Source organism: Tachypleus tridentatus, chromosome 6, assembly GCF_004210375.1.
Source record: "Tachypleus tridentatus isolate NWPU-2018 chromosome 6, ASM421037v1, whole genome shotgun sequence".
NCBI classification, from domain to species: Eukaryota; Metazoa; Arthropoda; class Merostomata; order Xiphosura; family Limulidae; genus Tachypleus; species Tachypleus tridentatus.
Genome location: NC_134830.1, coordinates 143,514,979 through 143,530,242, shown reverse-complemented (window position 1 = coordinate 143,530,242; position 15,264 = coordinate 143,514,979). Strand labels below are relative to the sequence as shown.

General features: G+C 36.3%; 1 protein-coding gene across 1 annotated transcript; it reads right to left on the bottom strand.

Moving 5' to 3' along the window:
• Positions 1–1,294: 1,294 nt before the first annotated feature.
• LOC143253924 (protein ABHD15-like) lies at positions 1,295–13,953 on the bottom strand. The gene is made up of 2 exons (XM_076508523.1): positions 13,749–13,953; positions 1,295–8,227 (listed from the first exon to the last, which is right to left on the bottom strand). Exon 2 carries the CDS (start codon positions 8,075–8,077, stop codon positions 6,878–6,880), a length of 1,200 nt encoding a protein of 399 aa, XP_076364638.1. The 5' UTR covers positions 8,078–8,227; positions 13,749–13,953; the 3' UTR covers positions 1,295–6,877.
• Positions 13,954–15,264: the final 1,311 nt, after the last annotated feature.

The following is a 15,264-nucleotide window of genomic DNA, read 5'->3' as shown; positions in this document are numbered from 1 at the left end:
CTGTTTTTAAACTTAATGTGTTAAAAATGATAAACAGTTCTAAATTCAAAATAACGGAATCGGAATTGAAACCAAAAGCGACATCTACAGAGATGCGTTTATCCAGGACTGAATTAAAATGCCGGAACTGGCGCTTTATGCTATAACTTTCATCTTGTAGGAGAGAACATTGCAGAATTACTACCAGTACACTTGACTGCATCTTTCTGTTAATAAAAGTTCGTGTTTATAACTTAATTATCACGTCATGTAGAAGCGTGCATAAACACTACCGATCACGTGAAGATATTGAACCATGACATTTAGATACATAAATATAGTGTACGAGATTCATTGGTACATGTAAACTCATTCAAACTTCTTTACGTAAACTTGTTACGGGAGTATAGATTTCAAACAGGACTTTTTAAAAATATATAGTGTTAAAGTATGGTCAACTATTTTAAATGTATTTTGATGCTAAATATGCTTTCACAGTCCCCGAAAGTGTTCTTTTTCAAGAGTAAATAAAACGAAAATTAAGACTGTTAAATGTATTTATTTCTTGCTTTTGAAGTTCGTATGTCATGCTTTGTTGTATCATACAGAGTGCATAAGTCTCCTCGAGATTCATGGTATGCTCACGTTTTACTGACCTTATGGCAGTACAAATTACAACGTTAAACGTTATTTTAGTGTCCACTGACTGACTGACTGTATAGTAGTTAAAACAGGTGATCCCTCCAAGCGACCTTTAAGGGTAATAGTTGTTTATTAACACAGTTACGTCTGGAGGGTTACAATAATAAAAACCTGGTTTCGATTCCTGTGATGAGCACAGCACAAATAACCCATTATATAATTTTGTGCTTAACAACTAACTACGATATAGTTTGAGTCCTTTGGTATTTTTCAGAAAGGTTTACTTATTACACTGATTTTCTTATTCCATTCTAGTTTGTTTTCTTTCATCAGAACAGTTTTCATTGATTAAACCATACTGAGATTAAGCCTAGGCCAGTGCTACAGATGTCTGGTGGTTTTCCTCAAAAATCTCTATGATCCAGAAGTTAGAACAATTCTTTCAAAATTTTGTTTCCATATGATAAAGAAAAACCTAGTTTCAGGGAATTTTTAAATCGCTAAATAAAAATTAAAAACCAAAAACAACGTTTTTATTTACGAAGAGCCCCCCGCTGGGACAACAGTAAGTCTACGGATTTACAACGCTAAAATCAGGGCTTCGATTCCCCTCGGTGGACATAGCAGATAGCTATGGTTTTGTTATAAGAGAAAAAAAACGCACACACAAAAAACTTTATGGAAAATATTTATTAACATTCCTAAACATCCAACCAATCTATACATAACTTTAAGCTGCACAGAACTTTAGCGTTATAAATCTAAAATTAATTATTAATATTACTAAGAAGGTAATACCACAGAAACAAATAGCCTCGCTGGTGCCGCCTAACTACTAGCAGTGAAAGTTGCCAGTCATCTCACCCAGTATTGTACTAATTCATTCCGCGCTGTATTGTTTCAAAAAATATCACGTAATTTCCCGCCATATTTTTTCAACCGTCATACAGCAGTCTGTAAAATAGCACTTCTGTGAATTTCTTTATTAATCGATCTAATTGTTTCTTGGGATAAATTGTAAGCTGACATATTGCAAACGTTTATTAACAGTAAATAGATTTAAAGAAATAAAACAGAGTAATTTAATAGAACCGTTTACTTTTGGTCATGTGTTTTTCAAGTTTCAGATGATCAACATGTTATGGATATATTAGTTCAAGAATTACGTCGAGTGAATGAAGACAGCACACATGAAGTACTATTTCAAAACAACTCGGCCTGGCATGGCCTAGCGCGTAAGGCGTGCGGCTCGTAATCCGAGGGTCGCGGGTTCGCGCCCGTGTCGCGCTAAACATGCTCGCCCTCCCAGCCGTGGGGGTGTATAATGTAATGGTCAATCCCACTATTCGTTGGTAAAAGAGTAGCCCAAGAGTTGGCGGTGGGTGGTGATGACTAGCTGCCTTCCCTCTAGTCTTACACTGCTAAATTAGGGACGGCTAGCACAGATAGCCCTCGAGTAGCTTTGTGCGAAATTCCAAAACAAAAAACAACTTTACCTCTGTTTCCTCCTTTTTAGCATTAGAATCTCAAATAATTAATATACCAAAGTAACATAAGACAAGACTAAAATTAAACTGATGTTTCGACACGTTGCTGTCCTATGTTTCTTCATACATAATTGTTATAAATGTCTATTTAGATAACACCAAAACATTTTAATAACCAAAATATTGAAATAATGGTATTGTAACATTATAACACACTGATGGTACTACAAGAATGTTACAATGTCGATCCAAATATAGTGGTGGTATTACAACAATGCTACAATGTCGTTCCAGACATACTAGTAGTATTACAACAATGTCACTCCAGACATACTGGTGGTATTACAACAATCTCACAATATCACTCCAGACATACTGGTAGTTTTACAACAATGTTACAATTTCGCCCCAGACATACTAGTGGTATTACAACAATGTTACAATGCTGTTCCAGACATAGTGGTGGTATTACAACAATGTTACCATGTCGCTCCATATATAATAGCCCGGCATGGCCTAATGGTTGAAGCATTCGACTAGTAATCCGAGGATTGCGGGTTGGAATCCCCGTCACACCAAACATGCTAGCCCTTTCACCCGTGGAGGCGTTATAATGTTACGATCAATTCCACTATTCGTTGGTAAAAGAGTAGCCCAAGAGTTGGCGGTGGGTGGTGATGACTAGTTGCCTTCCCTCTAGTCTTGCACTGCTAAATTAGGGATGGCTAGCGCAGATAGCCCTCGTGTAGTTTTGCGCGAAATGCATAAACAAACCAGACATACTAGTAATATTACAACAATGTTACAATATTGTTCCAGACATACCGATGATATTAGAACAATATTACAATGGCATTACATTAATATTACAATGTCGACCCAGACATACTGATGGGATTACAACAATGTTACAATGTCGATACAGTCATCGTGGTGGTATTATAACAATGTAACAATGTCGATCCAAACATACTGATGGTATTAAAACAATGTTACAGTGTTAATCTAGACATTGTGGTGGTATTACAACAATGTTACAATGTCGATCCAGACATTGTGGTAGTATTAGAACAATGTTACAATGTCGATCCAGACATTGTGGTGGTATTAGAACAATGTTACAATGTGGATCCAGATATACTGATGGTATTACATTAATGTTACAATGTTATTCCAAACATACTGGTGGTATTACAACAATGCTACAGTTAATACGCCAAATTTTGGCATTGTTGACTGAAAATAACACTGCTTCCAGCTTCTGGAATGCAAAAGAGAAAGCGACGTTACCAGGTCTGAGCTATAAGTTGGTCTGAAAACATATACAAATCTTATCGATTTACCCTAATCACATGCAGTTTTCAAAAAGTGTAAATCATTGTGTTTAGCTACATAATTAACTGTACGTAATACGATCACTTTTTGTTCTACATTTTTCTTTTCTATCTGTATAACACGTGTATATTTCAAGAAACTAGCGTGTAATTCCTGAAGGCAAAAGAAATGGTAGGAACAAAATATTTCTGATGGTTAGTTTCATATCAGAAGATCTGATGTTACAGAAAACAAATTCTCCTTATAATTGGATTTATAAACTCACATTCTTCATATTACATTGTGTATTCTCTATGTTTAACAATATATATACACGGAGAAATACAAACAACAGCTATATTATACAAACTATCAACACATGTGTTCGCTGAGCTTTACAAGGAAAGGGCATTTAATGTGTCAAGCTAATTTTGGTCGAAGGACTCAAGATTCGAGACGTACTGAACACGCTCAACTTTTTCAGCTATTAGCACATTATGAAAGAACCCTCAGCCCAATTATTTGGTTCAAATAATGCGGTAAAGCCCTTGTGACGGCGGGTGCTGCTATCTTTCTTCTGGTGAGAAGTTTTAAAATATAGGGTCGACTATAACTTACTTCTAAACACCGCGTAATTAGCCATTTAATCCACATGCTTATAAGATGAAGCGCAGACTAAAAATTCCCAGTAAACACAGTAATCTTACTGATTGGATCGAGTGTACAGAACCTCCCATGAAATTCAGTCATTACCCCACACTACCCGTAAAAGTTTGAGAAAAAGAAATGTTATTTGTATCTTAAATTTATAACGTCATTAATTCTAAAATATTTTAACCACGTAGTTTTCCCGTTTTTTATAAAATTATAATGAACTACATTTCACTTAACTTGGTTCCACAAAATAAAGGCAAAAACTAATTTGGAGGATTTGAATCTTCGGTAAAAATGCTCGTTCATCCACTTGGTGAGTCAGAAGTAAATTTGCGGATTCGTATTGTTAAAACCCGACGTTCGATTTCTCAGCAGTGCGAGTAGCAAACGATGTCCCTTTGATCTACAACAACAGCGACATCTGAACAAACCCTTCGCCAACACTATGTCATATTTTGCTAAATTATAAATTCTGGGTTTCTATTGACGTTTCACATAATGCGTTCAAATGTTGAGAGTCCTGTGTTTGTGTGTGTTTTTCATATAGCAAAGCCACAAAGGGCTATCTGCTCAGCCCACCCAGGGGAATCGAACCCCTGATTTTAGCGTTGTAAATCCGGAGACATACCGCTGTACTAGTGGGGGGCATTCCACCAACTCGTGTTTACTCTTGATAAGTGACATTAGCCGACTTACGTAAAAGTATCATATTCAAATGCAATAACAATAACCCTAAAATTATATTTGTTTAAAGCGGTTAGTAAAATGCAGTTATTCGACGGTGTAGGACTAATTCATTTAAGGCTATAATTTATCAAAAACATTGTATTTAAAATTACAAAAAAATTTTCTCAGCCCAAACCAGCCGTTTTAACATATATATTTAAATACAGTATGTTTTTTAAATTTGTTTCTATGGTTGTTAAAATTTGTTTGGTTGGTTTTAAGCGCATTTCTGAAATCGAACCCCTATCTTACCGTTATAAGCGTTCAGACTTACTGCTAAACCATGATATTTCTGCGCTGTACCCACTACTGAACTCGAACTCCGAATTTTATCGTTATAATCCTTCGAACCTACTGATCAATTACTGTAGAGGTTCGTGTAAATATATGTCAGAATTTTTCATTTATTTCAATTTAAAATTTACTGAAATGTTACAATAAGACTGACATTCAAAACTCCTAAATCCTCATCTGAAATTGTGAAATACGACTAGGGTGAGATTTTCGTGTGTTTTTTAAAGCGCTTTAAAGTATAGTATTTTGTATTTATTTATGATACTTATTGTGTCTTTACATTTTTTGGAACTTCGATTATTAATATTTTAAAAATGGGGAATCAACGGTACACTTGTGATCTAACGATGCTAAAATCTGGGGTTGAATCCCCTAAAGGAAACATAGCCCAGATAAAGCATTGTGTGGCTTTCCGCTTGATAACAAACACAAACAACTGTAAAATATTTTTAACATTCTTCAAATGTTGATGTCTTAAATTTTGAGAACATAATTTGTACTACTAAAGTGCTTAATTTAAATTCTTAGCGTTTTATTTTTGGTGGATCCTTTCTCTCAAATTTACCGTTTTTTATTTTATTTTTTTACCCACGATACTTTAGATGTCGCCACTTATTCGGAACTTTTAAAATTATCTTTGACATGTTTTATCTATTTAAGAATATTAAAATACAATTTTTTACTACTTATGCAATCACACGCAAGAAATGCACACCCTGGTTTTTGTATGTTTCAGCATCAACCCAGTTGGTTAAACTTTCTATTGAATACAAAAATAACTTCCTATTTACCGAAAACAGCTGTATGCGTGACTAGCCTATGATGAGTAAGGTTATTGTTCTAAACACGTGTGTCTTTAAATGTATCGCTTTATACTTCTATTTTGTGGAACTGTTGTTATTAATCTATCCAACTGATATGAGACGTTACTTACGTGGTGTTTTTATATTAAAACTGAGTCGTCACAATTACGCGATTACGGTTCGATACTGTTCAAAACGTTCGTACCCTTTCTCTCTGCTGAAAGCCGTTGTTACTTGTTTTAATTTGTACTTATACGGCCGCGCGTGACATTCGTCGAAATTCGATTATTGTCGTAGTTTGCTCGCTTGCTCATACGACATGTGGTAAGTAGTAAATACAAACATTCTGGTGCTTTACAGCATACAAAATACAGAAACAGAGCATGCGCACAGTGATTTTAAAGTATCGTCCATTTCGTTCTTAAATATGGACCTGATTTAACGATTTCTTAACTCACTTATTAATGAGTGAACAATTAAAATTTAACACAAAGAAAAACGTATTTTTAATACTATGTATCACCTCCGCAACACAATACTGAAAGTTACAGGATCGCATTCACTGAAAAGTATAGCCTTTCCCAGCAAGAATGATGGCCCAAACACTGACCAAACCTTTAAATATATAACTCATAATAACATCAAACACTGACCGTACCTTTAAATATATAGCTCATAATAACACCAAAATTGACCGTACCTTCTGTAAATACATAATTTCTAATAACGTCAAACATTAACCGAACTTTCTGTAAATATGCAACTCACAATAACACCAGACACAGACCTCAACTTTAGAATATTACTTATAATATTCAGACACTGAACACACTTTAACTAACAAAAAGTAATACATCTTTTCTAAACATCACATGAGGTTCCTTAAACTGTGACAGATTAAGATTTCTAGTGAAGTCTACAAAAGTTGTTTTTCATGGCTTTGAAGACAAGTAGAAGCCGAAGGTCGTCTGTTGAGTTCTATCTTGTCGCTGACTTCATTCTACGTTCCTCTTTCGTAGAGAATTCTAGGACAGACTCCAAGAAATCCAATGCTATTAAATCAGCCCAAGAGCGCAGACCGTCTGGACCCCATTCCAAAAACCCACAGTGACCACCGTAATTCGTAGTGACCAATAACATTTGGGGATAGACCTGAAACACGTCGTATGGGATCGCGTCATCCACTACCAAAGGGTCATCCTGACTGGTGATGCACAAAACTGGTGTGGAGATATCATCAGCATCCCGCAAGGGGGCGTTTTTCTCCCAGTATTGCTCAGAGTTATCGCAGCCAGCCATCTTCCAGTAGACATGTCGTTCTAGGTCTGCTAATTTATGGCAACTCAATGCTTGTTGGACGTCGACCGTCTTTTTCAAACCTTCTCCGTGACAAGCCACCAACCGCTTACTGGCTAAGAGACCAAGAATTTCATATGGTTGCGGCATGGATCCGGTGTAAAGACGTTCGGGGTCAAACAGAGGTGAAACAGCTACTCCGGCCGCTAGATACGCTGATGAACCAAACTCTCCCAGATAAGCCAAAAGAAGGTCAGAGCCGGCACCATATCCGATAGCTGTCACACGAGCGTTCGGAAGTTTGCTCCGGATATACTTGACCACTTGGCGTAAGTCAGAGGGATCGCCGTAAGATTGCAATTTGGGAGTGGTCAATGGGCTATTGCCGTGACCCCGACGATTAAAAACCATTGGTCGAAATCCTTGTCGTAAGGCTGTTTGGCACGCATACCTAAGATTTCGAGCGTCTGTCATCAAGTCTGGCAGCAAAATGACCACTGGACGAGATTTTCTCATTATAGAGGTTGACCCTTGTGCTAATGCCCAATCCAAGGCTACTACTCCACGGTCCTTCAGCTGGAGAAAATGACGCTCGAATCTTGTCTCGCCCTGATCTATCATATAAGTTTTCACGAGCGTTTGAATATTTGGATTTTTAGCCCAACATGGCGGCTTATAAGGAATGCTTAGCCGAGGGATATTCTTCAATAGAAAACGTGAGAAAGCAGAATCTTTATAGTACATTGTTGGAGCTGCACCGCAGGGTCGTAGCATCTCTATGAAAGCTGAGAATAGTATAACTGTTACCAGGGCAACCAATGTCCAGGTTGGTATGGGAACGAAGAGAAGCCAACATATCATGACTGTAACAATTATGCTCATCTCACCAAAGAGAGGGACAAAGAAAAGTTCTTAGACATGGCTACATCCTAGTTCTACTTCTTCGAAACTCTTTGCTGACGTGTGGAAAATATCGGAGAGTCTGAATATCTCTTTATTCAAGCGTGTCAACCAAACTAACCTTTCTCTTTCCTGAAAAAAGAAAGACGGGTAAATTTGGAACGAAATCCAAGATGAATAAATAAATAAAATTATAGCTAAACATATAAAAAATAAATGTTAAATTCGTAATCTAAACTTTTCGAAGTATTCTGAGACGTAGTTGTATTCAATTCCGTTTAAAGACAAGGTGGTTTTGTTGTTGTTGTTTTTGGAAATTCCAGTTTGTGTGTTTCAGTGTAAAACCACATTGGGCTATCTACTGTATCCATTGCTTGGAATCAAACTACTGGTTTGTTTGTTGTTGTTTTTTTGTAGCGTTTTAAAGCCATAAACTTACAGCAGACGCACTGGCATACGCAAATTCCAGAGAGAAAAAAATGTAGTTATAACAAAGTCAGGTCTAATATATAGTATTAGGTATAAATAACTTATTCATTCAGATAGGGAAAAAAATAAATGTTTATTTGCTTTTTAAAGACAAAGTTCCACATTGGATGATACGTGCTGTTACTCACCACGAGTATCGAAACCTGCTTTTATGTTGTTGTTATTCGTATTAAAAGCTCGATAGCTTAGCGCTGAGCCACAAAGAGGCAGGAAAACGAACAAACAAAATGAAACTATTTGTGATAAAAATGCGAGAAATGTTTGGAAAGACAAACAAACCGATAAATGTCCCTGAAAAAGAGATAAAACTAGATGGAACAGCTTTCAACTAACAAACAACTCGATCCACTTGTAAACGATTCGTTTCTTCAACTTTTAATCTACAAAATATCTCTGTACAAATACTTAGCTTCGTGCGGAACAGTCAGAAACTATTACCAAACCAGTCTTATCCTCATGCAGATAACAACAGCTAGAACACCTAATGAACATTTATTCTAACACGTGGTTGGATAGAAATAACCTCGTATTCATGTTGTAGCATAATAAGGTTTGTCTTAGAGTCGTGGTAGGAAATGATTGAAATTCGTCTACATTTTGTCGCTATGTTAAGTTTCATCAGAAACCATGTCCAATTTACTTGTTCCAAGTACTTCATACTAATGCGAGTTCCTACGCGCCTTCCTTCCTCATGATTCTCAGTGACACAGCAGCACATCTATGGACTTACAACGCTAGAGTCCAAGTTTTGATACCCTTGGCCCTTCATGGCCAGGTGGTTAAGGCACTCGATTCGTAATCCGAGGGTCACGGATTCGGATCCCCATCTTACCAAACACGTTCGCCCTTTCAGCCGTGGAGGCGTTATAATATGCGGTCAATTCCACTATTCGTTGGTAAAAGAGTAGCCCAGGAGTTGGCGGTGGGTGGTGATGACTAACTGCCTTCCCTCTAGTCTTAAACTGTTAAATTAGGGATGGCTAGCACAGATAGCACTCGTGTAACTTTGCGCGAAATTCAAAAATAAACAAATAAATATATACCCGTTGTGGGCAGAGTACAGATAGCCGTTTATGTAGCTTTGTGGTTAATATCAAACAAACCCTTCTACTTAATTTCGTTCGATATTAAGATATCGTATATTCTTTGATTTCAACTGCAACAGTTTTCGAGAGGCCTGACTAGCCTTCCTGACATTTCGTATGTTCACATATTCTTTTAACGTCCTGGCGTGATATATTGGAAAATAGATTGTTTTGTTTTAACTTAAATTTACGTTCACCTCAGAGAATTGAGCCCCGAATTTTACCGTTGTTATTCCGAAAAGTTACCAATGGCACGTGATAGAGAAAACAACATATGGAAAAAAAAATTACACGAAGAGACGTCAGTGCCATATAAATATCACCAAGCAATATTTATAGTTGGGATTCATGACAGTTTACTTAATAGTTATTATTACAGAAAGTGTCTCCTTTTGTTCAGCCGTCTTCAGCTAAAACACTTATTTTTCAAATAGGATTGTTGGGCTATTGAATGAGTTGCCGTCGGATGTTGTGGACACGGTAAATTTGAGTAAATTTAAGAGAACGCTTGGTAGATATATGAATGATAATGGCTGGCTTAAAAAATTAATATATTTATTCAATAGTTTTAGTTTAGCTTAGCAGATGGGACAGCCATGATGGACCAACAGGTCCCTTATCGGTAAACATTATGTTACGTTCAGCTAATTTCATTTTATTACATGGCTTATTCCTTAAGAAAATTCCCGTCTGGCTCTTCTGTATAAATAATTCTATATATTGTCAATAAACCTACATAAGTTATAGTTTACCTCTTATAAATTGTTTAATAAAGTTAAACTAGTGGATGTTTATGAAACCAACCACACTATTATTCTGTTTTAAAAATTAAGACATTTTCTACTTTCACTAGTTGTACACGTATACGTTTATTAAATCACTTTTTCTGGGAAGTGACGGAAAGCAATGGATAAAGTTTGAAAATTTGTAATTAATACATTTTTTTCCAATTTAATTAATAAAGTATATGAACTTTCCAGAAGATGATGACCAAAATTAGAGATTAAGCGAGAAAATCAACATTTTCCGAAATTTCATTTTAAAGAAAGTTTAGTGTTACAAGATAAAAAAGCGAATCTGCTAAAATATTTTTAATCTTAGTCACAAGATATCTTCATTGCAGTAGTTTCGAAAAGAAAGTCAAGACTATAAAACACGAATTCCCATAAAATCATCATAAGTGTAACTTAATTTAGATAGAAATTTCCTACTGTTTACCACTTTTCCAAGTGGTGGATCAGATTAGAGTTTCAATATAATGTGTTTGTGTGGGTTTCTTCTTATAGCAAAGCCACTTCGGGCTATCTGCTGAGACCACCGAGGATAATCGAACCCCTGATTGTAGCGTTGTAAATCCGGAGACATACCACTGTACTAGCAGGGGGCATTTTTATGTAAACGTCACACAATAAAATATATTTTATATATATGTTCATAGATGCGAGTGTTTATCGAATGTTAAAAATAAAACAAAGATGCGAAAGCGCCATTGTTGTTTTTTTGTTAAGCGCAGTTTCATTTCAATGAAAATCTTATTTAATACTGTGCTCCAGAAAATATATGTCTCCCAGCGGGTCAGCGATAAGATCCGAGGTTCGATTCCCCGTGGTAGAAAGAGAGCAGATAGCTTATTGTACACCTCGCAAAAATAAACTGAAAAAACTTATTTTTAAAGTCAATTATTAGTTACTAAGAACTTCGAATCAAAGAAAGCGACCTACGTATATTAGTAAACAATTTAACCAACCACTTTAATTAAACTATTTCATAAGACAAACAATTAGAGTGACTAGGAAATGTTATTTTAAAAAAATAATAACTAATACAAACGTGTATATTTTTTTCTTATTATACAAATTTAAATTAATACGACTCCCAGTTTTTCAGCAGGCACTGTGAAGAATTATAACCCTAAAATCGTGGTTTCGATACAGGTGATGAGCACAGTGCAGATAGCTCATTAGGCTTTACGCCTGGCCAAGCGTGTTAAGGCGTGCGACTCGTAATGTGAGGGTCACGGGTTCGCATCCCCGTCACACCAAACATGCTCGCCCTTTCAGCCATGGAGGCGTTATAATGTTACGGTCAATCCCACTATTCGTTGGTAAAAGAGTAGCCCAAGAGTTGGCGGTGGGTAGTTATGACTAGCTGCCTTCCCTCTAGTCTTACACTGCTAAATTAGGGACGGCTAGCACAGATAGCCCTCGAGTAGCTTTGTGCGAAATTCAAAAACAAACAAACAAGCTTTACGCCTAACAATAAATAAATCAGATTCATATTTAAACACTTCCAAAGAAAGACGTTGTACAAAACCCAAATTATGTAAAATAGTATGTGGGTAACATATTGTTATACAGTTTTCTTTACTTTCGATCATTAGTTCTTAGAAGTTATTCACAAGATTGTTGTTTGTTTTTTAATTTCGTGCAAAGTTACACGAGGGCTATCTGCGCTAATCGTCCCTAATTTTGCAGTGTAAGGCTAGAGAGAAGGCAGCTAGTCATCACCACTCACCACCAATTCTTGGATTATACTTTTACCGATGAATAGGGAGGGGGTTTGGCCGTAACATTATAACGCCCCACGGCTGAAAGGGTGAGAATGTTTGGTGAACGGAAATTCGAACCTGCAGATTACGAGTCGATCTTACCCTAACAGTATGGCCATGCCGGGGAAGTAATAATAACAGTTTCCCCAACATTTTTGTTAATTGGAAAACGAAGGCTACGTTTTGGAGTTATAACCATTTGCTGCTGTAGAAAATATGTTTTCTTTTTATCTAACATCTCAGTTGCTTACGACGCTATAAACATTGTTTCGATATCTATGGTGTACAGCCCATTATGTTGTTTTGGGGTTATCAAACTTTTTATCTACTGAAAAGGCCCGGCATGGCCTGGTGGGTTAAGGCGTTCGACTCGTAATCCGAGGGTCGCGGGTTCGAATCCCCACCGCACCAAACATACTCGCCCTTTCAGCCGTGGGGGCATTATAATATTACAGTCAATCCCATTATTCGTTGGTAAAAGAGTAGTCCAAGAGTTGGCAGTGGTTGGTGATAACTAGCTGCCTTCCCTTAAATTTTCAATGCTAAATTAAGAACGGCTAGCGCAGATAGCCCTTTCGTAGTTTTGCGCGAAATTCAAAAATAAAACAAGCGAAGCGTTTCGTCTAATACCACAGCTAATGGAGCCAGGTTGGATACGAAAGACACAATAGTGGTTGAGTTGCTGTTTATATTATCACACTGCGTGAACAACAATTGTTATGATGTGAACTAGATTAAGCCTTTGAAGAAACCACTAATATATTTCACTCTCTGGGTGCACAAAGACATAACTCTTTCTCGGTCATAATGAGTGTGACTATAGTTAACTGTAGATCATGGTCAACAATTTTCAACCGTGCGTAACAGTCAAATCCCATTCATCGATTAATGTAGCCCAGTAGTTAGAGGTGAGTACTGTCGGCCAGCTGTCTTTCCTCTAGTCTATTTAGTTCTTAATTAGGGACGGCTGGCATAGGTATTCCTTCTTGTGCAGCTTTGTGAGAATACCATAAACAAATAAACATGTACCTCGTTAAAAAACTTTCTAGCATAAAGATCAGTGGTCTTCCCTCTAGTCTATTTAGTTCAAAATTAGGGGCGGTTGGCATAGCTATTCCTTGTTCTGTAACTGTGTGCGCATACCCTAAACAAATAAAGATTTACCTGATTAGCAAACTCGTGTTTAAGTAAAGCTTTTTAGAAATACATCAGTTTTTTTCTTCTTTTTGTCAGACAAAATCACAGTTTCATTAGTCAGTTTATTCACAGACCAACGTTGTTAACATAGTTGTCATGGTTATTTATTAATTCTGGTATTTTCTATTTTGTGCTATTTTTATTGTTACCAATATTTTGCATGGATAGCTTTAAGCTTTCAAACAAACTGTGGCTTTTACAGCTCATCACAACACTAACATGTGTTTTTAACTTCAGTAAAAATAAATATTTTGAACTTGAAGACAGAATATTATTAAAATTTACGACGTCAAAACTAAACCTAACTACCATTACTAATGCTTTTTATACTTACCATCTTGGGTGTTCGCGATCTTCTAGGGAAAAAAAAAACTGATATTGTAGCGGTTATTTGTTAGAACATTAGACAAAACTAGGTTTAAGATTATTCTGACTTTAAACTTGGTGACAACTTCGCGCAAGCGAAAAATGCGTTTTTTTCTGCCCGTACAAGAGCTACCGACAACAAATACCCCATCAACACAGTTCCAGAAAGGATTCGTACTGATTCTATCGTCTGCTGCTAACGTCATTTGTAATAAACACGGTTTAACAGCGGCCTCTAGTGAAGAGTTCTTACAAAGGAGAGCATAGTGAATGAATGAAAGAAAAAATTGTTCAAAGACGTCAAGAATCAGTATTTGTGTACGAAACAAAAACACAGTATTAGTTCAAAATTTATCGAATATCTGCTGCAGGCCGATAAATAATATTAAATAATTAAAAGTTAAGTGAATGTTATCGGTGAATATTCTAACAGCGTGTACCATCACACATTAATGTACTTCATAGTGTACACGTTCACCGCAAAACAAATATTAGCTATTAAACAACATGTATCATAAGGCACACGTGTCTCGTTAAAGTCTTGTTAATATTTAAACAACCCCTACCATTATGCATAAATACGTCATCAAATAATCAACAATTGTGGCATATACACAATGCGTATCATAACAAACACATGTTCGGTAGTAAACAAGTGTTTGTAGAGTAACAACATTTACCCAGCCATTAAAAGAGTGACCTGTTAGGTCATCGACTAAACTTATAGCTGTATATTTCTTTAAACAAATTGCTAAAGTATTAGTTTTTAGAGAAACTTACAAGAGAAAAAATTGTTTAAGTTTTCTTAATGTTTGTTAGGATATTAAGAGAACTAGTCTCCCAACAGTGTTGGGTTTTAAATGAAGAAATGCATATTTTTAGTTGAAGATCTTCTACATACAAGTTTATTCCAGCTAGAAATTTACCACAAGCACGAGCTTTATCCTATGATAATTGATATTCTTTTGTTTTCTAATTATTCTTACAAGGACAGTTTCAAAGTTCCAGGTTACACGAAGTCTGTGATTGGCTGGCTGTAAAGTACATGAAGTGTTTCTTTCAAGCATTAAATCAGTACTTATGAATACAAAAAAGACAAAGTATTATTCCCTATTAATCTTGAAAACAGTTATTTTATTTCAATCCATATACGGATATAATGGTTAAATAATTGCTACTCCTGACAGTAACTGTGTTTGATATTCGAAACCATTATTTCGATCCCTTATGGTTTGTTTGTTTGTTTCTTTGTAATTTCGCGCAAGGGTTTCCTTGCATTAGCCTTCCCTAATTTAACAGTGTAAGACCAAAGGGAAGATACCTAGTCGTCACCACTCGCCGCAAACTATTGGGCTACTAATTTACCAATGAATAGTGCTGAAATAGCGAGCATGTTTATGGGAACGTGGATTCGAACCCGCGACCTTCACATGGCGAATCGAAAGCCCTAACCACCCAGCTACGCCGAGCCTAATCCCTTATAA

Excerpts from the sequence above, each read along its gene's own strand:
- LOC143253924 (XM_076508523.1), bottom strand. The coding sequence starts at position 8,077 with ATGAGCATAATTGTTACAGTCATGATATGTTGGCTTCTCTTCGTTCCC.